Source organism: Paroedura picta, chromosome 10, assembly GCF_049243985.1.
Source record: "Paroedura picta isolate Pp20150507F chromosome 10, Ppicta_v3.0, whole genome shotgun sequence".
Taxonomy (NCBI): Eukaryota; Metazoa; Chordata; class Lepidosauria; order Squamata; family Gekkonidae; genus Paroedura; species Paroedura picta.
In genome coordinates, this window is record NC_135378.1 from 2,046,816 (window position 1) to 2,072,340 (window position 25,525).

The window sequence follows — 25,525 nt, forward strand, 5'->3', positions numbered from 1 at the left end:
TTTCTTTCTTTCTTTCTTTCTTTCTTTCTTTCTTTCTTTCTTTCTTTCTTTCTTTCTTTCTAATTTTTAGGCCCATTTAATTATGCTTTGTGCAACTGCTCCAGCCATCATCTTGTGAATCTAATTATTGTTATATATTAATTTTGTTATCTTTTTAATTATCATTATTAACCTGTTCCACATGGTTATAATTTCTATATGTATTGTGTTATTTTATGTGTTTTCTGGAATTCACTGGTCAATGGACTGTCAATAAATTAATCGAGATCCCTTCACTCTAGAATCTGGATCTTTAGGATAAGATTCCCAGGCCAAGATCCCTTTGGCTCTAGCAAGGAGGAGCTTTTGAACTCATAGGGTCCCATAGAGTTGGAAGGGGTGGCGGAATGGATTCACTACTGCACAAGGAGAACTGTATCCTCAATCTAAGCCCTATTTTCAGCAAGGGTATCCTAGAAGAAGAGGTCCTTGTCATCATAGACAATGCTCTCCGACATCCTCCCAGAAGGTGGGTTTCTGACTGACGAAGGATCCTGTGGCCACTGAGTTTGGGGTCCGATCAGCCAGATATTACACTTGATGATGGGAATATGTCTTGATGTGAGATTCGGGTGGGCAGCTGTGTTGGTCTGAAGCAGCAGAACAAATTTAGAGTCCAGCAGGGGCACCTTGAAGACCAACAAAGTTTTAAAAGCTCGTGTCTTGAATGACTCTAAATATGACTCGCATGCTTATGAGTTGTTACAGGCTGTGATCCATGTATCTTGGATTACAAGGGAGAAGTACTCCTCTCCTCTAAGCTCTCCGTGGCAATCAAAGCTCTGGTAGAGAAAGGGGCAATGGGAGAGGGTCTAGAACCTCAGTGTTCAAAAGGTTTTTGTTCATGTATGTTCATAGTAGACAAGAAAGGTGGGGGTGTAAGATCTATCTTTGATTTATCAGAACTGAATGTTTATTTAAAAGGATTGATATTTCTGCACCTTTGAAGTTATTAAAACATAATTGGGTCTCACTCCTCCTCCCCCCCCCCCGCCCAAGCCTTCTTGGGAGCAACAGCAATTCATAGGCAGCTTGAAAAAAATGCTCCCTGCTTGCCCCTTTCTTTCAAGGGCACAGCTTCATTCAAGCATCCTGTGCTCTCCACTGCCTCCCCTGTTCCCGCACAATATATGGAATTTTTTTTTTAATGGGGCGGAAGGAGGGCGGTGAGCTGCTCTGTGCCTCTGCGTTATGGGCTGCTGCTGAGCCCCCTGCCGCTGCTTTAAAAAAAGTCTTGTGTGCTACAATGTGCCCACAATTGCCTCCCCCCTTCCCCGATATACTGAATGCTATTTAAAACACAAACGGTAATCGCATTAGAACGCTCCCACACTGTAACATACAAGACTGTTTTGGTTGTTGTTGCCATAAACAGCGGCGGAAGGCTGCTGCCGGGACCCCTAGGCAGCGACCCATAGCACAAAGGCACAGGCAGACTCACCACCCTCCCTCCAGAGTGCCCCATTAAACATTCAGTCATGCTGCAGGGAGAGATGGAGGAGGTAGGATGTGTGTGTAGTGCTTGTGCTGCTTTGTAATGCAATCATAATCAAGGTAAAAAAATACAGTGAGGAGGTGAGGGCAGGGGAGGAGGGAGGGCAGAGACAAGAGAATTGGTCTTATCTGAAATATTATCATTTGAGGCAGGAAACAGTGGAGGAAGCCAGTGCAACTCTTTTGAGCTTCCACTTTAGGCTACTGCAAATTCTCTCCCATGGGATTGGGAGTAACCGGTTTTAGCAGCATTTCCAAACCACACAGCAACAGGGAGGGCATTCCGCACTGTGCCTGAATCATGAGATTTTTGTGTGGAATGCTTGAAATATCATGGAGTGTTAAGGTGACCCATGGCTATTTTTTCTGGTTGTGGGAAGGGTCTGGGTGACATCCGCTTTATGGAAATGGAAGACATTTTTAGCGGGGGTGCTACATTACACGCTTGGGAATCTTCATCCCTAGTTCCAGTATTCATTGCAAGCCCATCCTTGTTGTTCCAGTGCTGCTTCTCTTGGTGACCTGTGCCCAGAGCTGCTGAAAAGGGAAGGCTGGGGGGGGGGGGGACAAAATTTGGATGACCCAAGTCAGCTGGAGGACTCCTGATGCGGTTTATATTCATGAAATGCATTTAAAATTTGATGCTCTTTTGATTGAAGCCACTTAAGAGCAAAGGGAGGCAGAGCACAGTGCAGAGAATATATTTAATAAAAATCGGGAAGCAAATTGTTACTATTATGAACAGAAGGGGAGGGATTAAATATTGCTCCATAATTTATCTAAGGAGAAATTTTTATTCATCTTTAGAAATTTTTAAACAGAGGCTGGAGAGCCATCTGACGGAAAGGCTGATTCTGTGAAGGCTCAAGGGGGTGGCAGGTGACGGTGGGTGACCGATTGGGATGTGAGTGTCCTGCATTGCGCTCCCGAGGAGGCTGCAACAGTGCCCGGAGCTGCCTGCCGGTTGAGTCCCAGCAGGACTCCATGCGGCGACGGGGGGGGGGACGCCTCAGGGGCCCTGCAGGAACGGCGGCGGCTGCCAGCATGACTTGGACTGCCAGCAGGAGCAGGGGCTGCAGTGGCTGGGAAGACTCATAGTCCGAGGAGTTTTACTTCCCCACCAGCACGTCTTTCTTCAGGAGTCTCCTCACCCTGCCGCTCCACTCCCTGTGCTGCTCCGTCCCCTCCACTCCCCCCCCCCTCATGCCCGCTCTCCCTCCTGGGGGCCGCTAGCGCCCATTGCATTTTTTCATGCAATGAGCTTTTGGGCTAGTAATAAAATACAATGCTTGTTAAATAAGAATTGTGAGCCAAATACGGAAGCATTCATCTCAGTTGTCATAAAGTCCACCCTGCAAAGCAGCCGTTCTCCGCAGAGGAAATGATCTGTGTGGCAGGAGGTGGGGAATCCTAGCATGACCTGAGGAAATATTCTCTCCGGGTCAGAAGTGGCTTGCAGGGCAGGGGGAAATGTGGGAAGAAGAGAATCCTTGAGCAGGCTGTGCACAGTCCTTGCACTGGAGCCAGGTGTAGTAGCTTTTGCCTCGGGGATGCCAGCCTCCAGGCAGAACCTGGAGATCCCCTGGAATTACAGCTCATCTCCAGTTCCCTGCCTTGGAGGGCAGACTCCGTGGCATTGGACCCAGTCCTCTCCTGCTTGAATGCCTGAATCCTTTTGCTTGCAGAGCCTCCCTCCAGCCACTTTCTGCCAGAAGAGCATTGAGAAGAAGTTCTGAGAGGGGCGAAATGGGAGGAGCCAATGGAGGGGGGGAGTGCAGCAGAGTCAGCTCTTCCCTTCCTTTTTCATTGTGTGTGAAGTCAAAAGGGCCCCTGCAGACCAGGCAGGTGAGCAGAAAGACACTCTGTCCTCTTGACTCCTCCCCAGATCAGTTAATCTTCTTAATATATACATTTTAAAAATTAAATCCCCCTCCCCAACTGGAGTAACCCCTCCAGGGTTCTGGAGTAACCCTGATTGAGAATGACTGCTTCACATGCATAAATGTTAATCTCCCTCAGTAATAACAAATAAGGAACAACAATTAGAATTTATTTATATTGTGGCTTTCTCCCATGGAGGATCCAAACTGGGTCATTTCCTGCACTTTGTTCCCACAAAAACCCTGTGAAGTAGCTCAGGCTGGGCCCAAGGTCACCCAGCTGGCTTCCAGGGTAGAGCAGGCATTCTAACCTGGATTCTCCAGTTCATAATCCAGCAGTTTGTCCTCTTCACAAGCTTAGGGCCATTCCGCACGACTTCAATATTGCAAAAGGCTTCCAAATTGTAAACACTACTAATTTGCAGTTATGCACGACGTCGCACACAATCTGCCACACTCCTGAAACCGATCCGCAAAAAGCGATTTGTTGTAGCGCTTAAAGGGGAGTCCAGAAAAGTGGATTCACCCTCCGAAAAGCGCTACACTCTTGCAAACAATCTGCAATAATAGCGAAAAAGACCTGTGCATTCCCATTGTTGCGGTTCCAGCCAAGTCCCTCCCCCTGGCTCTTCCGAATTTCCGGCGAAGCGATCGCCATCTTTTTTTTCTCGGAGTAAGCAGAAAGCAACGAACCGGCGAGCCTTCATTCACCCAGCAAGGCTTCTCCGGCTACAGTCCCTCCACAGAGCTGCTTTAAAGCTCCCCTCAAGTCACCAAACACAACACAGCCCCGTTTGCAAGTTCCTTTTATTTTCGGCCAAAAATCGCACCCGTGCAGGGGGGGGGGGATTTTTTTTTCACTCAGGGGAGCGTGGCAACGATGAATCGGCAGCTCACACGCCAGCTGCCAGCTAGATGGGTCTCTACGTTAGGAGGAAGCAAGGAATCAAGGCATATTCGTTGCAATGTGTGTTTTTCTTTTTTTTTTTTAACCTGTTCTTAAAGGGAAAGGGACTTTTTGGGAGCATGATAACAGCCGCCCATTGGCTGTTCGTTTGATTGACAGCCAGGGGCGGGACAAAGCACAGAAAAAATCGCTTCCTTTCTAGCGATTTTTGGCGAGACCGGAAACCTGTGGGAAACGATTGAAACGCTACTGGATTCCACTACAAAGGCAGGTATGCATAACGCAGAATTGCACTTTTAAAAATAGCGTTTCTGCTTTCAGGAACCAATTGGCAACATTGGTCCTTGTACGGAATGGGCCTTAGATTCCATGGAAAATAGCAGGGGTGGTGGTAACATGGGCCAGGATGTTCCTTTCAGTTTTGGCCCTGGAACTCCCACTGTCCCACTGAAGCGATTTTGAGATTTCCTGACAAGATATGCCTGCCACAAATGGACAGACCGATGGGCTTATGGAGCCAGCCAAGTCCTTTGTTTTGTTGTGATCGGAGTCATATGAGGTGGCAGCCCTGCCCCTGGCCAGCTCTTAGCTGTGGACTACCAGCCATGCTTCTGAAGTGGTTGGAGCTCCACAGCCCTTGGCTCATTGCAGCCATCCAATTTAGCAACAGTCCGAGGAGCACGAGGATGAAAGGACAGGAAAATGGAGCCAAGACAAACGGCAGCCAGTAGAACATCAGGTTGCAAAAAGTTCCTCTATCAGGAGTATCCTGGTAGAGAAAAGCGGCATACAAAAAAACACTTTTCTTCTTCTACTTCTTCTTCAAGTATTTAAGTATTTGAAAGGTTGTCACTTGGAGGAGGGCAGGGAATGGTTCCTGTTGGCAGTAGGGGAGAGGACTGGCAGTAATGAGTTTAAACTGTGTGTAGATCAGTACCAGCTTGATTTCAGGGGGGAAAATTCGCCAGCAGAGTAGTTCAGCAGTGAAATGGGCTGCCTTAGGGGGTGGGGAGCTCCCCCTCACTGGTGATTTCCAGGCAGTGGCTGGACAGACACTTATCATGGATACTTTAGGCTGCATTGAGCCTGTATGGCCCCTTCTAACTTTATGGTTCTATGATTCATACTATGGATTCCTTTTGCAGCAGATACCAAGACAAGGGATTCTCCAGGACAGTCCTCATGCAAATTCCCCCCCTTCACCTAACACCTCTGTCTCTCCCTGGCTGGCAAGTCACCTGGCTGCCTCTTTCTGCAGAGGTTGCAGAAGTCCTGATCCGCTACAGGTACCCATTCAGGAAACCCTTCCAGGGCCATCAAGAAACTCCAGGGTTTAATGAGAGGCTAATTCTGTGTAGGCAAAGGGGTGGCAGGTGACAGTAGATGAGCGATTGGGATGTGAGTGTCCTGCATAGTGCAGGGGGTTGGATTAGATGACCCATGTGGTTCCTTCCAACTCTATATTCTATGATTCTTCTATGATTCTAGGGGAGGTGGGGTGGCAAGATTGGTCCGGGAGGTTTCTCTACAGGGCTCTCCTGGCTCCGGAAATCAGTGGAGTGGAGTACGTCGGCATAGTGTGGGACTCAGTCGAGAACTTGGTCATCTGGTTGGTATACCGTCCACCCACCAGATGCCCTCCTGAGCCTGCTGGAGGTGGCAGCCGCCTGGGCTTTGCTGTTTCCCAGACTTATAATTCTGGGGGGCTTCAATGTCCATGCAGATGCGCCATCCTCAGGACTTTGTTCGGACCTAGTGTCATCCATGGTGACATGGGGCTCTCACAATTTGTTGCTGGGCACACTCATCAGCCTGGCCACACCCTTGACTTGATTTTGGGGGCCGGGGTAGAGGTGGCTCTAGAAGCGGCCCGTGCTGTACCATAGACCACTATGCCCGGATCATGATTCCACCCCCTCCATAGTTGGACGGAGAGTGCATTTATGCCCAACTGCAGAGACTCATGGATCCAGTTGGTTTCCAGAATGCTCTGCGGCAGTGGTCCCCAACCTTTTTATCACCGGAGGCTGATCAACTCTTGACAATTTTACTGAGGCCCGGGGGGGGGGGTAGCCTTTTGCCGAGGGACATCGCTGCCGCCTGAGCCCCTGCTCCACTTGCTTTCCCACCGGTGCCCCTGACTTCCCGCTACCCATTGTGGGAGCGCAGCCAGCAGCAGGTGCGCAGTGCCATGCCGAGGGGGAGCCCCAGCCATGGCAGCCAGTGGAGAACACCAAAGGTGACCGATGGCAGAGTGGCAGAGCAGCCCCTGAGGCAGCAGCCGGGGAGGAGGATGAGGAGGAGCCGCAGCCCAGTACCGACTGATCCATGCACTGGTCCCGGTCCCTGGACCGGGGGTTGGTGTCCACTGCTCTGCGGGACCCGATGCCTCCTGGCAACTCACTGGCAGCACTGGTGGATTACTGGCAGTCCCGCCTGACAGCCGCCATTGATAAGTTTGCTCCTAGACGTCCTCTCTGCCCTCGACTTAAGCGGGCGCTTTGGTATACCGGGGTGCTCCGTGAGAAGAAGAGGGAAGTGCAATGACTAGGGTGAGTGTGGCGGAAATCTTATGATGAGGCGACAAGAGCCTCTTATCGCACGCTTATGAGGGCATATGAGATGGCTGTGAAAGTAGCAATGCGGGACTTCTTTGCTGCAGAAATTGCATCCACTCGCTCTTGCCCAGCTCAGTTATTTAGGGTGATTCGGCCGCTCACCGCTCTCGAAGAAGGGCATCAAAATTCTAGACAATTGGACCTTAGCTGTGAGGCTTTTGTGTGCTGTTTTGCGGATAAAGTCTTGTCACTCCGCCATGACCTTCCGGCCACAATTGATACAGTAAATGAACTGGAGGCCCGTTGGCTGTCTTTGGAGGCTACGTTTGATGGCTTCAGGCGGCTATCTTTACCCAAAGTGGACAGGTTGCTGGGGAAGTTGAGGATGACCACTTGTCCTCTGGGTCCCTGTCCACCCTGGCTCCTCAAGAGGGGTGGGAGTTGAATAGCGGATCAGCCCAGGGACATTATCAACTGCTCCCTGCAATCTGGGGAGTTCCCTGAACTACTTAAAGAGGTGGTGGTCTGCCAACTCCTTAAGAAACCATCACTGGACCTGCGGGACCCGGCAAGCTACCGACCAGTTGCGCATTTAGCATTCCTGGGGAAGGTGGTGGAAAGGGCCGTGGTGGACCAGCTCCTGGCTTTCCTGGAAGAAACTTCGATCCATATCAGTCAGACTTTCGTCCTGGCCATGGGGTCGAGACAGTGTTGGTTGCCCTGTTGGATGATCTCCGTCACCAGCTGGATCGAGGCGGTTCTGCTGTGCTTGTTCTGTTGACCGTGTTTGACGTGGTCGACCATGAACTACTAGCACACCACCTCGCTGGGACGGGGATAAAGGGCCCAGCTCTTAGCTGGTTACGCTCCTTCCTCCATAACCAGATCCAGAGGCTGGAAGTTGGGGAGGAGTTATCGGGCCCTTATCAGCTCCCGTGTGGGGTCCCTCAGGGCTCGATGATCTCCTCCATGTTGTTCAACATCTTCATTTGCCCTTTGGAGTTTTAGGCTGGGTGCCATTAGTACACTGATGGCACCCAGCTCTATCTCCTCATGGATGGCCATCTGGACCCTCTCCCCCGGATCCATATGCCAGATGTTTGAAAGCGGTAGCTGAATGGCTCAAGCAGAGTCACCTAAAACTCAACCCCTCCATGACGGTCCTGTGGTTAGGCCATAGGGGACCAAGAGAGGAAGCGCGTTTACCCGCCCTGGCAGGGATGCAACTTAAAATGACACCTCAGGCCAGGAATTTGGGGGTGACTATTGATGCCTCCTTGAGGCTCAGGTCAAGCAGGTAGCTGGCCAGGCATTTTTCCATCTCTGCCAGGCTCAGCTACTAGCGCCCTATCTGTCCTCTAAACACTTGGCCACAGTGATCCATGCAACAGTCACATCCAGAATATATTTCTGTCTCTAGGCTGGCCTGCCCTTGCTCCTGATCCGGAAGCTTCAACTGGTGCAGAATGCAGCTGCTCGGGTCCTCACAGGGACACTGTGAGGGCCCATATCCAGGCTGTGCTGAGGCAGCTGCACTGGTTGCCAGTCATTTTCCGGATCCGGTTCAAGGTTTTGGTTCTGACCTTTAAGGCCTTACACAGTCTGGGCCCAGCATATCTGAGGGACCGCCTGTCACCCTATGCCCCCCACGGGGCCTTATGCTCTGCGGGTACGAACGTATTGGTCATTCCCGGCCCCAGAGAAGCACACCTGGCCTCAACCAGGGCCGGGGCATTTTTTGACCAGGCCCTGACCTGGTGGAATGAGCTCCCGGAGGAGCTGCGGGCCTTGCGGGAGCTTTCAGTGTTCTGCAGGGCCTGCAAAACGGAGCTCTTCCGCCAGGTCGTGGGATGAGGCTGGGCCGCATGGATGATCCCGCCCCCCTTACAGCAGCAGCATAGTCCATCTGGCACCCTCTGTTCTCCCCCCCCCTAGTGGCACCCTCTGTTCTCCCCCCCCAAGGGGCAGTGTAGATATGAGCTGTGTTTTTGCCGCATCTTGCCTTGTTTTTATTATGTTGGGAATTGTATATGATTCGTTTTTATATGTTTTATTGTATGGTTTTAGTGGGTTTTATATGCTTGTAACTCGCCTCGGGCCTCTGGGGAGAGGCAAGGGATAAATCAAATAAATAAATAAATAAATCAAATAAATCAAATAAATAAATAAATCTCAGTAAGACTTTTGACAAGGTTCTCCATGATGTTCTGAAGGGTAAATTGGAGGACTGCAAACAGGATTTTCGGAGGGTTAGGTGGATAGGGAACTGGTTAGAGAACCACACTCAAAGAGTTGCTGTCAGTGGTGTTTCATCAGACTGGAGGGAGATGAGCATTGGAGTGCCACAGGGCTCGGTACTGGATTCAGTGCATTTCAATATTTTTATCAATGATTTGGATGAGGGGGGTGGACACACTCAACACTAAATTTGCAAATGACACCAAATGGGGAGGAGTAGCGAACACACCATATCAAGGCGGTTCCTCTGTGCAGAAGATAGAAAGATAGAAATGGAGTTCAACAAGATCTAAAAATACAGGAAAAGTGGGCAAGTGAGAACAAGATGCAATTCAAGAAGGATAAGTATGGAGTTTTACATCTGGCTTACAAAACTGAGAAGCATGCCTACTGGATGGGAGATGCAATTCTGGGTTGCAGTGTGTGTGAACGAGATCTTGGGGTACTTGTGGACAGGAAGCTAAATATGTACTGATAGTGTGATGTGGTGGGCTGTATAAATAGAGGCAACACACCAAAATTGCAAGATATCACAGTCTCACTGTAACCACATTGGTTAGACCACACCTGGAGTATTGTGTGCAATTATGAAGGCCTCACTCCAAAAAGGATGTGGACAAAATTGAGAAGATACAGAGGATAGTGATGAAGATGACCTGGGGCCTGGGGATCAGAATGTTAATCCTGGAGAAGAGTAAGTTGAGAAGGAATATGATTGCTCTCTTTAGGTATTTGAAAGGTTGTCACTTGGAGGAGGGCAGGGAGCAGTTCCTGTTGGCAGCTGAGGACAGGATCCTCAGTTGTTGTTGTTAGGTGTGAAGTCGTGTCCGACCCATCGCAACCCCATGGACAATGATCCTCCAGGCCTTCCTGTTCTCTACCATTCCCTGGAGTCCATTTAAATTTGCACCTACTGCTTCAGTGACTCCATCCAGCCACCTCATTCTCTGTCATTCCCTTCTTCTTTTGCCCTCAATCGCTCCCAGCATTAGGCTCTTCTCCAGGGAGTCCTTCCTTCTCATGAGGTGGCCAAAGTATTTGAGTTTCATCTTCAGAATCTGCCCTTCTAAGGAGCAGGCAGGGCTGATCTCCTCTAGAACTGACCGGTTTGTTCGCCTTGCAGTCCAAGGGACTCGCAAGAGTCTTCTCCAGCACCAGAGTTCAAAAGCCTCAATTCTTGACGCTCGGCCTTCCTTATGGTCCAACTTTCACAGCCATACATTATAGAATCATAGAATCTGCAACTCGGAAGACCATAGCCTTGACTAGATATACTTTCGTTGGCAGGGTGATGTCTCTGCTTTTTAAGATGCCGTCTAGATTTGCTTTCCTCCCCAGGAGGAAGCGTCTTTTAATTTCTTTGCTGCAGTCCCCATCTGCAGTGATCTTGGAGCCCAGGAAAATAAAATCTGTAACTACCTCCATTTCTTCCCCAACTATTTGCCAGGGAGGGCCGGATGCCATGATCTTTGTTTTCTTGATGTTGAATTTCAAGCCAACTTTTGCACTCTCCTCCTTCACCCGCATCAACAGGCTCTTTAGTTCCTCTTCACTTTCTGCCATTAGAGTGGTATCATCTGCATATCTGAGGTTGTTGATATTTCTCCCTGCAATCTTGATCCCAATTTGTGACTCATCTAACCCCGCCTTTCTCAAGTTAAATAGGCAAGGAGACAGTATACAGCCTTGCCGAACTTCTTTCTCAATTTTGAACCAATCCATGATTCCATGCCCAGTTCTCGCTGTTGCTTCTTCACCTGCATATAGGTCCCTCAAGAGACAGATAAGATTCTCTGGTATTCCCATCTCTTTAAGAACTTGCCACAATTTGTTGTGTTCCACACAATCAAAGTCTTTAGCATAGTCAATGAAGCAGAAGTAGATGTTCTTCTGGAACTCCCTAGCTTTCTCCATGATCCAGCGTATGTTGGCAATTTGATCTCTAGTTCCTCTGCCTCTTCGAAATCCTGCATGTACTTCTGGAAGCTCAGTCCACATATTGCTGGAGCCTAGCTTGTAGGATTTTGAGCCTAACTTTGCTAGGATGAGAAATGAGTGCAATGGTGCGGTAGTTTGAACATTCTTTGGCATTGCCCTTCTTTGGGATTGGAATGTAAACTGACCTTTTCCAATCCTGTGGCCACTGTTGTGTTTTCCAAATTTGCTGGCATATCGAGTGTAGCACTTTTACTGCATCATCTTTTAAGATTTTGAATAGTTCACCTGGAATGCTGTCACCTCCACTACCTTTATTGTTGCTCAGACTTCCAAAGGCCCATTTGACATTCCAGGATGTCTGGCTCCAGGTCAGTGACTACCCCCTCGTGGTTATCAGGATGTTAAGCTCACTCTTGTATAGTTCTGTATAATTTTGCCACCTTTTTAAAATCTCTTCTGCTTCTGTGAGGTCCCTACCATTTTGGTCCTTTATCATACCCATCTTTACATGAAATGTTCTCTTCATATCTCCAATTTTTTAAAAGAGATCTATGGTCCTCCCCATTCTATTGTTTTCTTCTATTTGTTTGCTCTGTTCATTTAAGAAATTCTTATCTCTTCTAGCTATTCTCTAGAATTCAGCATTCACTTGGGGGTATCCTTCTCTTTCTCCCTTGCCTTTCACAACCCTTCTCTCCTCAGCTATTTGTAAAGCTTCCTTAGACAGCCATTTGGCTTTCTTGCATTACTTTTTCTTTGGGATGGTTTTAGTTGCTACCTCTTGTACAATGTTGCAAACCTCCGTCCATAGTTCTTCAGGCACTCTGTCTATCATATCTAATTCCTTAAATCTATTTGTCACCTCTACTGTATATTCATCGAGGATATGATTTAGTTCATACCTGAGTGGCCTAGTGCTTTTCCCTACTTTCTTCAATTTAAACCTAAATTTTGCAAGAAGAAGCTGATGATCTGAATCACAATCGGCTCCTGGTCTTGTTTTTACTGATTGTATAGAACTACTCTATCTCTGGCTGCAGAGCAAATAGTCAATCTGATTTCTGTGTTGATCATCTGGCGTTATCCATGTGCAGAGTCATCTCTTGGGTTGTTGTAGAAGAGTGTTTGCTGTGACCATTGTATTCTCTTGACAAAATTCTACCAGCCTGTGCCCTGCTTCATTTTGTACTCCAAAGGTAACTTGCCTGTTATCCAGGTAATCCTTTGGCTTCCTACTTTAGCATTCCAATCCCCCATGATGAGAAGCAAATCATTTTTGGTGTTGCTTCTAGAATCATAGAATCATAGAATCATAGAATCATAGAGTTGGAAGGGGCCATACAGGCCATCTAGTCCAACCCTCTGCTCAATGCAGGATTAGCCCTAAGCATCCTAAAGCATCCAAGAAAAGTGTGTATCCAACCTTTGCTTGAAGACTTCCAGTGAGGGGGAGCTCACCACCTCCTTAGGCAGCCTATTCCACTGCTGAACTACTCTGACTGTGAAAAACTTTTTCCTGATATCTAGCCTAAATCGTTGTACTTGAAGTTTAAACCCATTACTGCGTGTCCTCTCCTCTGCAGCCAGCAGAAACAGCATCCTGTCCTCCTCCAAGTGACAACCTTTCAAATACTTAAAGAGGGCTATCATGTCCCCTCTCAACCTCCTTTTCCCCAGGCTGAACATTCCCAAGTCCCTCAACCTATCTTCATAGGGCTTGGTCCCTTGGCCCCAGATCATCTTCGTCGCTCTCCTCTGTACCCTTTCAATTTTATCGACGTCCTTCTTGAAGTGAGGCCTCCAGAACTGCACACAGTACTCCAGGTGTGGTCTGACCAGTGCCGTATACAATGGGACTATGACATCTCTAGAAGGTGTTGTGGGGCTTCACAGAACTGGTCAACTTCATCCTCTTCAGCAGCAGTGGTTGGGGCATAGACCTGGATTACTGTGATGTTGAATGGTTTGCCTTGGATTCAAACTAAGATCATTCTGTCATTTTGAGGATTGTAGCCCAAGACTGCTTTTCCTATTCTCTTATTGATTATGAAGGCTACTCCACTTCTTTTGAGTGATTCTTGTCCACAGTAGTATATCTGATAGTCATCTGAATTAAATTCACTCATTCCTGTCCATTTTAGTTCACTGATTCCTAAAATGTCTATGTTCAGTCTTGTCATCTCTTGTTTAACCACGTCCAGGTTGCCTTGATTCATGGATCTGACGTTCCAAGTTCCTATGGAATAAAAATCTTTACAGCATCGGACTGTCTTTTCGCACCAGTTACTTCCACAACTGAGCATCCTTTCGGCTTTGGCCCAGCCGCTTCATTCATTCTGGCGCTACTCGTACTAGCCGTCTGCTCATCCCCAGTAGCATATTGGACACCTTCCGACCTGAAGGGCTCATCTTCCGGCGTCATATCGTTTTGCCTTTTGAACGTGTCCATTGGGTTTTCATGGCAAAGATGCTGGAGTGGTTTGCCATTTCCATCTCCAGTGGATCACCTTTGTCAGAGCTCTCAGCTATGACCTGTCCGTCTTGGGTGGCCCTGCACGGCATAGCTCATAGCTTCACTGAGCTACACAAGCCCCCTTGCCACAACAAGGCAGCGGTAAAAAAGGCAAATGCCATTTTGGGCTGTATCAACAGAGGCATCACATCAAAACCACAAGATGTCATAGTCCCATTGTATACGGCACTGGTCAGACCACACCTGGAGTACTGTGTGCAGTTCTGGAGGCCTCACTTCAAGAAGGACGTAGATAAAATTGAAAGGGCACAGAGGAGAGCGACGAGGATGATCTGGGGCCAAGGGACCAAGCCCTATGAAGATAGGTTGAGGGATTTGGGAATGTTCAGCCTGGAGAAAAGGAGGTTGAGAGGGGACATGATAGCCCTCTTTAAGTATTTGAAAGGTTGTGGCCTGTGTGGCCCCTTCCAACTCTATGATTCTATGATCCTTGAAGGGGAGGATTCTCAGTAATGGCTTTAAACTGTGTGTAGATTGTTACCGGCTAGATATCTGTGTGTGTGTTTGTGTGTGTGTGGGGGGGGATTTCACAGTCCGAGTAGTTCAGCAGTGGAATTGACTGCCTAAGAAAGTGCTGAGCTCCCCCTCAGTGGCCATCTTCAAACTGCAGCTGGAGAGACGCTTATGAAGGATACTTTACCCTGTTCCTGTACTGGGCAGGAGCTCTGTTTGACTTCTTCCCGCTCTGTGATTCTCTTGCATTGCATGCTTCCCCACCGATCCTTGGTCCCCCGTTGGTCAAGGGGTTGGGCTTCCCAAGGATGGACCAGGCCCCTCCCTGCTTCCCGTCTCCATGGCTGCTGGATCCTTTGGACTCTCACAACCCTCTTGTTGAAATCAGCACCCCCCCCCCCCCGGACGACAGATGCCAAAGCTCTGTTACAGGAGCAACTTATTTTCCTTTTCTTTTTTTCTCTCTTACTATTTTCTCCTTATATGTATTTGTTGTTCAGTAATTTGTATGTAACTTTTTTCCATATTAATAAAATCTTTAAAAGAAGAAGCACCTCACTCAGGCTTTCCTTCCATGGCTCTTTCTGCCTGGCAAGCTTCAGGGATCCAATGTCTTGTAGAAACAGGTATCCTTTTGGGTAGTGAAGGAGCCCTTCCCCTCCCCAGCAACTAGGGCTACCCCTAGTGTCTGACCCAGGTTCTGTGGGCCCACCCCCCTTGTGGAAGGCACCAAATGAGTGGTGGGGAGGGGGTGTGGGGTCTTCCTGCTGCGCTGTGCTCCGCGAGACACTTTCCCAGCACTGCTATCTTCTCCTTTTCCACTACTTCTCTCCAGCTCCCCTCTTTGCTCTTCTGGTGGTCTCCTCCTCAGCCTGTTCCTTGTTCTCCAGTATTCTTTTTTCTCTCTCCTCGGTCGTCTGTTCTCCCCTCGCCTCCTCAGCATCCAACCCCTGCCTGCCGCCTGCCCTCCCTTTTATGTCTCTGTGCGTCCCATACTGCCATTCTGCGTCCCTGCCTCCCAAGGGCTCAGAAACCCCATCCCTGGCATTTGCATGTCTTGGTGCTGCCTGCCCTGCCCTGCCCTCGGCACCCAAGGTCTTCGGCATTCTGGATGGGCTCGCCCCCGGCCCATGGGCCAGCGCTGCCCACCCAGGCTTTGTTCACCTCGGGGATGGCAGCCCGTCACTTCTGCAGTGCCCCTCCTGAGGCTGCAGGGCTCTCCCCAGGCATCAGTGGCAGGCATATGGGCAGCACCGTAAGATGGCAGCGGGCCCCACGAGGCCCTGCATCTGATCCTTTGACAGCCATGACTGTTGGTGTCCGGCGCTCCCCAGCTCTCCTGGCTCTCCCGCAGTGCAGGTGTTGGGGGGTCTCCAGCAGGTGTTGGGGGGGCTCAAGAGTCTCGCTTCTCACCCAGAAGGATGGTTGGGCCTGGGCAAGCATTCTGCAGACAGGCACAGATCTTGATATGTACACAATAAGGCAGTAGTTTCACTTTGCAGAGTTTAAAATTAGAATGAGAAAAATTGCCAAGATGATCAGGAATTCTTGGCAAAGGGAGGATCTCTTTCTCAAACAGTTTCTGTAATACTTGGCAGTGAAGACAGGGAACAGCTGAGTCTTGACTGAGCCAGCCTTATTCACGCCGATCCTCCTCCCACGTGGTTGTGCTTCCCGATCCTGCAATATCCCTTCCATTAAGGATTCCTTGCTGGCGTCTTTGAACTGACCACACATGAGCGAGATTTACCTCATGCATGCCCACCAAAGGAAAGGTCAGCTTGAGTCCAGCCAAGCACGTCTCTAGTCACAAGGCCCTGCTATAGAGGGACCACAGGCAGCTGGGTGTCGGGTTTCGCTGTTTCTCCAATGGTGACATTCTTCTCCAGCCTCTGGAGGTAGGCAGGGTTGTGCAGCACCCTTCAACTCTTACATAGTTCCTTTGTATTCTTGCACAAGGAGTGAGCACAAATCAGGGCCCCTTCTACCATCCTCCTGCTTTGTGTTTATTTGATTACTAGCAAAATAGCCTGTTATAATATAAAATACAATGGGTACTAGCCCTCTCTCCCCTCGCCCTGGGCAGACTGGCTGAGGGCTGGAGAGGCCATGGCATGACTTCTCGGGGCTGGGAGGAAATATGGTGAGGACTCACCTCCCACCTCTCTACCATGCCGGGCAGGCTTGCCGAGGCCGGGAAAGGCCACAGTGCGCCTTCTCGGGGCAGCGGGGGGGGGGGGCGCTGGTGGGGACTCTTCTTCTCTGTCCCTCCCCTGACCTAGTCAGACCCACTGAGGTCAGGAATGGTGACGGGGCACCTTCTTGGGTGGGTGGGGAGCACTGGTGGAGACTCACCTCCCGCTACCCCCTCTGCCCTAGGCAGGCTCGCTGAGGCCAGGGAAGGCCATGGTGTGCCTTCACGGGTGGTGGGGAATGTTGGTAGGGACTCACCTCCCCTGCCCCAGGTAGGCTTGCTGAGGTCGTGTGAGGCCACAGCAGCCTGACCTATATGCCCTGACGTAGCTCAGATGCCTTCCTTTGACGCCCCAACTGATTTCCTGCAGTTGCATTTTATGCTTACTATTCTCACCACACATTCCTACCGCCTATCCCTTTTTACCCTCCCCTTTTTGTTTCCTTGGTTCCCATGTCCTCCCTTCTCTTGATGCTTAGACTGTTATCTCCATATTACGACTCCCTTTGAACTGTGCCTGGTTTAAGTTCCCGGGGGGGGGGGGGCTTGAGCCACTATAGTTCCTACCCTATGCTTTCTGAGTCAGTTCTATGCCTTCAACGTAGATGCTTGCATTTCTAATAAAGAAACTTTAATTCAAAGAGTTTGCATATTTAGAATTTGAAGTCACTCATACCAGGGCTCACCTCCCTTCCCTCCCAGGCCCCGGTCCCAGCTGTGTTCCCAGGACCTCCCCCCTTCTCCCAGCTCACGCTCATGGGCTGCCTCACCTCTTGCCGGAAATTGAGTGGAGTGGGCTGGCAGTGGAGGGGGATGTGCCCAAGGGCAGGACAGCCAACCTGATTGGTTGTTCGTTGGATGGATTTCTGCCATCTCCCTTTCATCAAAAGCTGGAGATGTGCAAAATAATTCCAGGATCTATGAGGTTGTCGTCAGGGTGATACCGGAAGGAATCAGTGTCCAGTATGCATCCTGCAAGTTGCCTGAAGCTGATCCACAGTCGTGTAAAACAGCTGGGTCAAGGGTAAGAAGGGAAACAGAGAGAGCAGCCACACAGGCAACTGCCACAGGTTCAGCCAATGTGGCCTTTTTGGTCACAGACCCCATGTGGCTATTTCCAAGAATGACATTATCAGAAATGATGGAGTGGGCTGTACACTAGACCAGCGATCCTCAACCCCCGGTCCAGGGACTGGGACCGGTCCGTGGATCACTTGGTACCGGGCCCCGGCTCCTCCTTGTCCTTCTCCCCGGCTGCTGCCTCGGGCTCACCTTTGGTGCTCCCCCTCGGCATGGCACTGCACAGCTGCTGCTGGCAGCGCCCCCCAGTGGGCAGTGAGAAGTCAGGGGTGCCGGCAGGAAAGCGAGCGGAGCAGGGGCTCAGGTGGCGGCAGTGACATCCCATGGCAAAAGACTACCCCCCCCCCTCAGTAAAATTGTCAAGTGTTGACCGGTCCCTGGTGATAAAAAGGTTGGGGACCACTGCACTAGACAACAGAGACAGCAGAAGGTAACAGAAAAGAAGAGTAAATGAGCCACAGGAGCATGAGGACAAGTAGGAGAGGCTGAAGCGGTAAGGAATCCTTGCTGCCACTAGATGGTACCAAAAGAGGGACACCCTCCAAATGGATAAAGCCTTCTGTTTGCAGAAAGTGACAGGCAGGGGGGCAATTAATTTAGTAATCGGGGCATTGCAAACAGGAATGGGCACAGACTTGATAACTCCATGGCTGTCATAAACAACAGAACCAGTGTGAGGCTGGCCAATTGAGTCATAGAGACAAAAACCACCTACATGGAAAGTACAATCAGGATTAGATGGGGTAGTGTCAAGGAGAGCAGTACGAACAAAAAAAGCCTGACAGATAAGTTCACAGGAGTCATGAGGGGTTATGCACTGAGGCCAGAGGGAAGCAGGCTATCCAAAAGGGCTAAAAACAACACAAAGATTTCTTCAATTATATTCAAAGTAAGAAAACATAGGGACATGGTAGGACCGTTGTGGGGACAAGAAAGTGATGTAACAGGTGATGAAGAGAGGGCTGAACTGTTTAATTTCTATTCTCTTGTGAGGGGAATCCTGCTCAACTGGCAAAATCATTTCACGTGATGAGGGAGGGGAGTTGTGGCCAAGGATCACGGTAGGGGTCATCCACAAACACCTAGTTTCTTTAAATGAAACCAAATCTTCTGGGCCAGATGAATTGCATCCAAGGGGACTAAAAGAACTTGCAGATGGAATTTCTGAGCCTCTGTCCTTTATTTTTTACAATTCTCGGAGAACAGGTAGGCATCTGTTGTCCCCATCTTCAAGAAGGGGGAAAAGGAAGATCTGAGTAACTACCAGCTTGTCAGTTTGACATCTATAAACAAAAACAAGAAGACCCGTCAGCTGCAAAAGCCAGTCCAGAAAAAAATTCTCAAGCTGATGATGGAAAATTTATTAAATATTCATATGGTGTCAAAACATTTTCTCATTTTTCTTCAGTGACACTACAAAAGTATACATTTATACATTATACATTTAAAGTAATTATATATAAAAATTGTAAATAAATCATTTGAAAAAATGCTTATCATTTGATACCTGAGTCAGTTTTATATATGTGCCTATTTTTCAATACAACTAATAAACTAATAAACTTTTAGTCACAATTGGTCATTAATGATGTTACAAGAAACACATGAAATCTATCACGTTGTTCAAACCCAAAAGGTGTAAACTCTTGGTTTAAACTGTTCCCTGATGCCTTTACAAAAAACACCTGAAATCTATTGTTCAAACCCAAAGGATGTAAAGATCTATTCCGTTTCCCTTTGAAGTAGCCATTTTGTGACATTTGACATTCCACAATCTCCATCCTGTAAAAGTTCAATGTCCGTGAATCGTATTTGTTCCCATGGACATAAATAATCAATATGGGGTTGTGTGAGAGGAGCTTCAAGAACAGAATGTCTCCTCTCACACAATGGAAGAGAGCAAATGTTATTCCGATCTTCAAAAAAGGGAGGAAGGATGACCCGGGAAACTACAGACCAGTGAGTCTGACCTCTGTGGTGGGGAAGATAATGGAGCAGATATTAAAGGGAGCGATCTGCAAACATCTGGAGGACAATTTGGTGATCCAAGGAAGTCAGCATGGATTTGTCTCCAACAGGTCCTGCCAGACCAACCTGGTTTCCTTTTTTGACCAAGTAACAGGTTTGCTGGATCGGGGAAATTCGGTTGGTGTCGTTTACTTGGATTTTAGTAAAGCTTTTGATAAGGTTCCCCATGATGTTCTGATGGATAAGTTGAAGGACTGCAATCTGGATTTTCAGATAGTTAAGTGGATAGGGAATTGTTTCGAGAACCGCACTCAAAGAGTTGTTGTCAATGGTGTTTCATCAGACTGGAGAGAGGTGAGTAGCGGGGTACCTCAGGGCTCGGTGCTCAGTCCGGTACTTTTTAACATATTTATTAAAGATCTAGATGAGGGGGTGGAGGGACTACTCATCAAGTTTGAAGATGACACCAAATTGGGAGGACTGGCAAATACTCTGGAAGTATTAATGACGCAATATTTCTCCACAAGATGTCATAGTCCCATTGTATACGGCAGGGGTAGTCAAACTGCGGCCCTCCAGATGTCCATGGACTACAATTCCCAGGAGCCCCCTGCCAGTGAATGCTGGCAGTGGGCTCTTGGGAACTGTAGTTCATGGACATCTGGAGGGCTGCAGTTTGACTACCCCTGGTATACGGCACTGGTCAGACCACACCTGGAGTACTGTGTGCAGTTCTGGAGGCCTCACTTCAAGAAGGACGTAGATAAAATTGAAAGGGGACAGAAGAGAGCGACGAAGATGATCTGGGGCCAAGGGACCAAGTCCTATGAAGATAGGTTGAGGGACTTGGGAATGTTCAGCCTGGAGAAAAGGAGGTTGAGAGGGGACATAATAGCCCTCTTTAAGTATTTGAAAGGTTGTCACTTGGAGGAGGGCAGGATGCTGTTTCTGTTGGCTGCAGAGGAGAGGACACGCAGTAATGGGTTTAAACTTCAAGTACAACGATATAGGCTAGATATCAGGAAAACGTTTTTCACAGTCAGAGTAGTTCAGCAGTGGAATAGGCTGCCTAAGGAGGTGGTGAGCTCCCCCTCACTGGCAGTCTTCAAGCAAAGGTTGGCTACACACTTTTCTTGGATGCTTTAGGATGCTTAGGGCTGATCCTGCGTTGAGCAGGGGGTTGGACTAGATGGCCTGTACGGCCCCTTCCAACTCTATGATTCTATGATTCTACTAGGGGCAAAGCCCGTTGTCTCCAAGAATACAACGGGCGCTAGAGCTTGGCAGTGGGAAGAGGAAGGGGAGGAGTTGTCCAGTCTGTAAGGGCATGGGGTTGTCATGTGTGTTGTGTGGGAGGTTGTGGTGGCATGGTGGCAAATGAGGCCATGGGTGTGGAGATATGGGTGTCAAGAACCTGTGGTGTGGAATGTTCGTTGATTGTGGGAGAGGACTGACCTTTGGGAATGGTGGCATAGTGGTTACAGATGAGCTTTCCAGAGCCATGTCCTCAGATATGTGAAGGGAAAATCAGACTGGAGACTCTTCTTAGGGGAAGATTACATGGCAACCAATACCCCCCAGTTCTGTGTCATTTCCCTTCTTGTGTGAATTAGGCCACATTCACCGAAATGCCCCTCTGCCCTAATACACATAGGGTAGTCACAGTACACAGGTGTCCACCCTGTTCCTTCTGTCTCCCATATTTTCACTGTTGGTAAAATGTTATGTGCCCACATGCTTCTTTCATGGTTGCTCCTTAGAAGAACGGATTTTTGTACCCTATTGCTTACTACCCAAAGGAGTCTCAAAGCGGTTTACAAACACCTTTTCCATTTGTCTCTGCACAATAGTCAACCTGTGAGGTATGTAGGGTTGTGAGAGATCTGAGAGAACTGGGAATGGGCCGCAGTGACCCAGCAGGCCTCAGGTGTCTCAAAGCATTTTCCAATCGTCTTCCCCTTCTCTCCCCATAGCAGACTCCCCATGAGGGAGGTGGGGTAGCGAGCCTCACAGGGAAGCTGGCAACCCTAAGAGGAAGACTGTCTGTGCACAGCAGTCTTGACCTTAGTAAGGTTTTTAATACTGTTTTTTTATTTGCCAGGCCAAGGTTATTTGCCAGTTACTATTTCAGTTACGATGTGTCTCCAGACATTTACTTGTTCTCTATTTAGTTTCAGGCTGTAAATATTTATTTAGATCTTCCTGCACTTTCCAGACTCACAGGACTGATGCTGGTCTGCCTGTCTGCGCCCCAGAATACAAACAGTTGCTGATAAGGGCTGGCCATAACCCACAGGCCAGGAGGGACACTCCTGCACCACTCCCTACCAACTGCAGGCAAAAATGGCTCTTTTGAAGGCTGGACTCTGAGGCATTGTACGATTTTGAAGTCCCACCTCCAAACCTCTAGGAATATTTCCAACCCAGGGGTAGCCAACCTACAGGTGTGGCCTGGAGAGCTCCTGGAATTACAGCTCACTTTATTATAAAGATCAGCTCCCCAGGCAGAAAGGGCTACTTTGGACAGGGTTGTGGTAGAGAAGAAACATTTAAGGCTTCCCACACAGGTTGTTGTTGAATTGAAAGACTTGAGGCCTACTGCACAGGGTTGTTGTGCAGATGAAACAGGAGACAAAAGAGCCAGCTTCCTCTGCAGAATAACGCTGTGCAGTGGCCTCAAATCTGCAGAGAGTTGCAAAGAAGAAAGACACATGGCTTGGCTGTGTCTAACCCCCGGCCAGAGCAGTATTTTAAGTGAGAAGGGGCTTTTCTGTGGCCTCCCTGTCAGGCAACTGTTTGGCAGAAGGGGAAGGTTCCCCCCCCCTCAAAAGGAAGGCCCTCAGGCTCCCCTGCATTGCTCTTGGAAAGGCCTCCCTCCCCTCAGTCAGGGGCTGTCAGAGGCTCCTTCGCAGCAAGCCTGAAGGGAGGGAGGGAGGGAGGGGGAGGGAGCGCACTCTGCAGCCTCCTGCCAGCTCTGTCAGGGTTCTGAGGCCATTTGCAGTTGGACATGACAGTTAGGACAGCCTTGGGGCGAAAAGGGCTGGCACAGCCTCTGTTCTCATCCCCCTTGGAAGCCCTACTGACCTCCTCTCCCTGCGGTGGTCAGGAGCAGACTGGCAGCCAGAGTGGGCTGGGTGAATGGAATTTTGCTCTGTCCTGGTGAGGGGCCAATAGGAAGGCACTTTGCACGTCTCCCCATTGGCTGCTTGGCCCTGGATGGACACTCGGAGAGCCCAAACAGGAGCCTGAGTTTTTATCCTGGACAGGGCCCGCCCTAACTCCTCCCCAGGTGGTCTTACTCTTTTATTTAATAGGACCCTGTCCTATTTAAAGATGATTCTAGATACATGTTCAAGAATTCTCATTTTCAATGGGTGTTTGGACATTCCTAGATAAATTTTCTTGCATGGACATTCTATTAAATATATGATATTAGAACTTCTACAGTTTATAAATGTTTTTATCTTAATTTCCACATTGTTAATTGAGATAGTTGCATGTTTCGTTTCACCCATGTATTTACATGCCTGGCATGAGCTGCATTTAAAACAACCTGTCAGGAGAGTGTCTGTTTTAGGGGTAGAACCAGTATTTGAAATAAGTTACTTTATCGTTTTTCCTCGCATCCTGGGATATAAGAAATGATGTGCCAGTGCTTTTCAATATTAGGAGAATAGGAAGAGTAAGCCAAGGCACAAGCCAGTCTCTTTTGAGGATTTCGGTCTCAGTAAGTCCCAAGAGCCTGCCTCTGAGTATCGCCAGCTTTTCTTTTAGCTCTGTCCGTTTCCTGAGGGAGGTCGTTCTGTTCCCTTAAGGCAATTGTTAATCTTTTTGCAGCTGTTTCAAAAGCAACCTTATTTGCGTTAATTCTGTGGTGTCTTAAAAATTGTCCCAAAGGTACAACTGGATATTAGTAGGTAAGTTTTCCCAGTTTTAAAATATAGACTTATAAAATTGACAGTATATATAAAAAAATTATTTGCAGACTTAGTACAGAGAGAATATTTGGAAAATATATGTTTTGTAAGAAAGAATATTCAGAATATTCTGAAAATATAAAATAGAGGATATATTTCATTTGTGTAAGGTAAATCATTATATGTGCCCTCCACTGAGTCTCTGTTATATCTCCTGCCTTGCAATCTGCCTTAGTTCATAGAATCAGCCTCTCTGGCAGAGGACTCTCTAGCCTCAGCTTAAAAACTTCTAGAGAAGGAGAACCCGCCACCTCCCGAGGAAGCCTGTTCCGCTGAGGAGCTGCTCTGACTGTCAGGAACGTCTTCCGGATGAGTGGGCATGGACAGTGCTGCTTCCCTCCCAACAGTTTGCCACTTGGAAGCTGGCCAGGGGGATCTAGGCCTGCCAGGGTTGGGCTCCCATCCCGGGTACTCCAGACAGCGAAGCACTGGCAACTTCCATTTTGGTTTGTGCCAACAATGACCCCAAGTCTGTTTGCTCACGGTCTCTTCTCTTTCTTGCCAGCTCTGCGGCTGTGGCCTCCTGGGCGTAGGAATATGGTTGTCGGTGTCACAAGGAAACTTTGCCACCTTTTCTCCCAGCTTCCCGTCCCTGTCAGCTGCCAACTTGGTCATTGCTCTGGGTGCTGTCGTCATGGTGACTGGCTTCTTGGGCTGCTTGGGTGCTATCAAGGAAAACAAGTGCCTCCTCCTCAGTGTAAGTGGGCTCTCTCTCGGGTGGGTGACCTGGGCTTCTCTCCGGATCTGTCCCCCAGAAAAGGTGCTGCCTTCCCTTGACGCATCAAAGCCCTGCAGGCACCAGGCTTTCCTTGACTAATGAAGTCTCACCCACCCACTGAGCATCTTGTTGTGTTTTGAGGAAATGAAGGCCTTCGAGTTAGAATCTTCCTGCCCTCTCTCTGGCAGGGGCTGTTCCCACCTTGTCAGGGGCAGCTGGACTTAGGCCGGAAGACATCCAGGAAGCACACTGGGATTTCTGCTGTTCACTTGTGGCTTGGCTGGCCCCAGGCCCTGACTGGCCAGCCACTGGGAATCGCAGGGCTACCCTAGTGCTGCACTTCTGTCCCTGCAGATGGAACACAATTTACAACCTGAGTTCCTGACAGGCTTGGAAAATGGATGAATTTCAATAATGATAAATGTAAAGTTCTGCATTTAGGTATTTGAAAGGTTGTCACTTGGAGGAGGGCAGGATGCTGTTTCTGTTGGCTGCAGAGGAAAGGACACGCAGTAATGGGTTTAAACTTCAAGTACAACGATATAGGCTAGATATCAGGAAAAAGTTTTTCACAGTCAGAGTAGTTCAGCAGTGGAATAGGCTGCCTAAGGAGGTGGTGAGCTCCCCCTCACTGGAAGTCTTCAAGCAAAGGTTGGATACACACTTTTCTTGGATGCTTTAGGATGCTTTGGGCTGATCATGCGTTGAGCAGGGGGTTGGACTAGATGGCCTGTATGGCCCCTTCCAACTCTATGATTCTGTGATTCTGTGAGGATAGAATCATAGAATCATAGTGTTGAAGGGGACCGTATAGGCCATCTAGTCCCACCCCCTGCTCAGTGCAGTATCAGCCTCAAGCCTCCAGGAGAAGGATCTGTCCAGCTGCTGCCTGAAGACGGCCAGTGAGGGGGAGCTCACTATTACTTTAGGCAGTTGATTCCACTGATGAACTACTTTGACTGTGAACATTTTCCCCCTGATATCTAACTGATACCGTTCTCCATGTAGTTTAAACCTATCACTATGGGTCTTATTCCCTGCTACCAACAGCCATCTTTCCTCTAATTCAGTGGTCCCCAACCCCCGGTCCAGGGACCGGGACCGGTCCGTGGATCAGTCGGTACCGGTCCTCGGCTCCTCCTTGTCCTCCTCCCTGGCTGCTGCCTCGGGGGCTGCCCTGCTACTCTGCTGCCAGCTCACCTTTGGTGCTCTCCAGCAGCTGCCATGGCTGTGGCTCCCCTATAGCGTGGCACTGCGCAGCTGCTGCTGGCAGCGCCCCCAGCGTATGGTGGAAAGTTAGGGGCACTGGCAGGAAAGCAAGTGGAGCAGGGGCTCAGGCAGCAGCGGCGACGTCCCTCGGCAAAAGACTACCCCCCCCCCCGGCCTCAGTAAAATTGTCAAACATTGACTGGTCGCCAGTGATAAAATGGTTGGGGACCACTGCTCTAATTGACAACCTTTCAAATAGTTTAAGACAGCCATCTTGTCCCCTCTCAGCCTCCTCTTCTTCAGGTTGAACATTCCCATGTCCCTCAGCCTTTCCTCCCA

General features: G+C 48.9%; 2 protein-coding genes across 5 annotated transcripts in view; one reads left to right on the forward strand and one right to left on the reverse strand.

The window, feature by feature from the left end:
* Positions 1-25,525, reverse strand: part of FOXM1 (forkhead box M1) — a 222,687-nt gene that overhangs the window by 196,766 nt on the left and 396 nt on the right. The window lies entirely within an intron of this gene.
* The window catches only part of TSPAN9 (tetraspanin 9), a 129,299-nt gene that overhangs the window by 67,745 nt on the left and 36,029 nt on the right, over positions 1-25,525 (forward strand). For 3 of the 4 annotated variants that reach the window (XM_077301816.1, XM_077301814.1, XM_077301812.1), the window contains one exon: positions 23,765-23,956. The exons of the other annotated variant lie outside the window; for it this stretch is intronic. In XM_077301816.1, the coding sequence (XP_077157931.1) occupies positions 23,765-23,956 (192 nt within the window). The remainder of the gene's footprint in view (positions 1-23,764; positions 23,957-25,525) is intronic. 4 annotated transcript variants of the gene reach the window in all.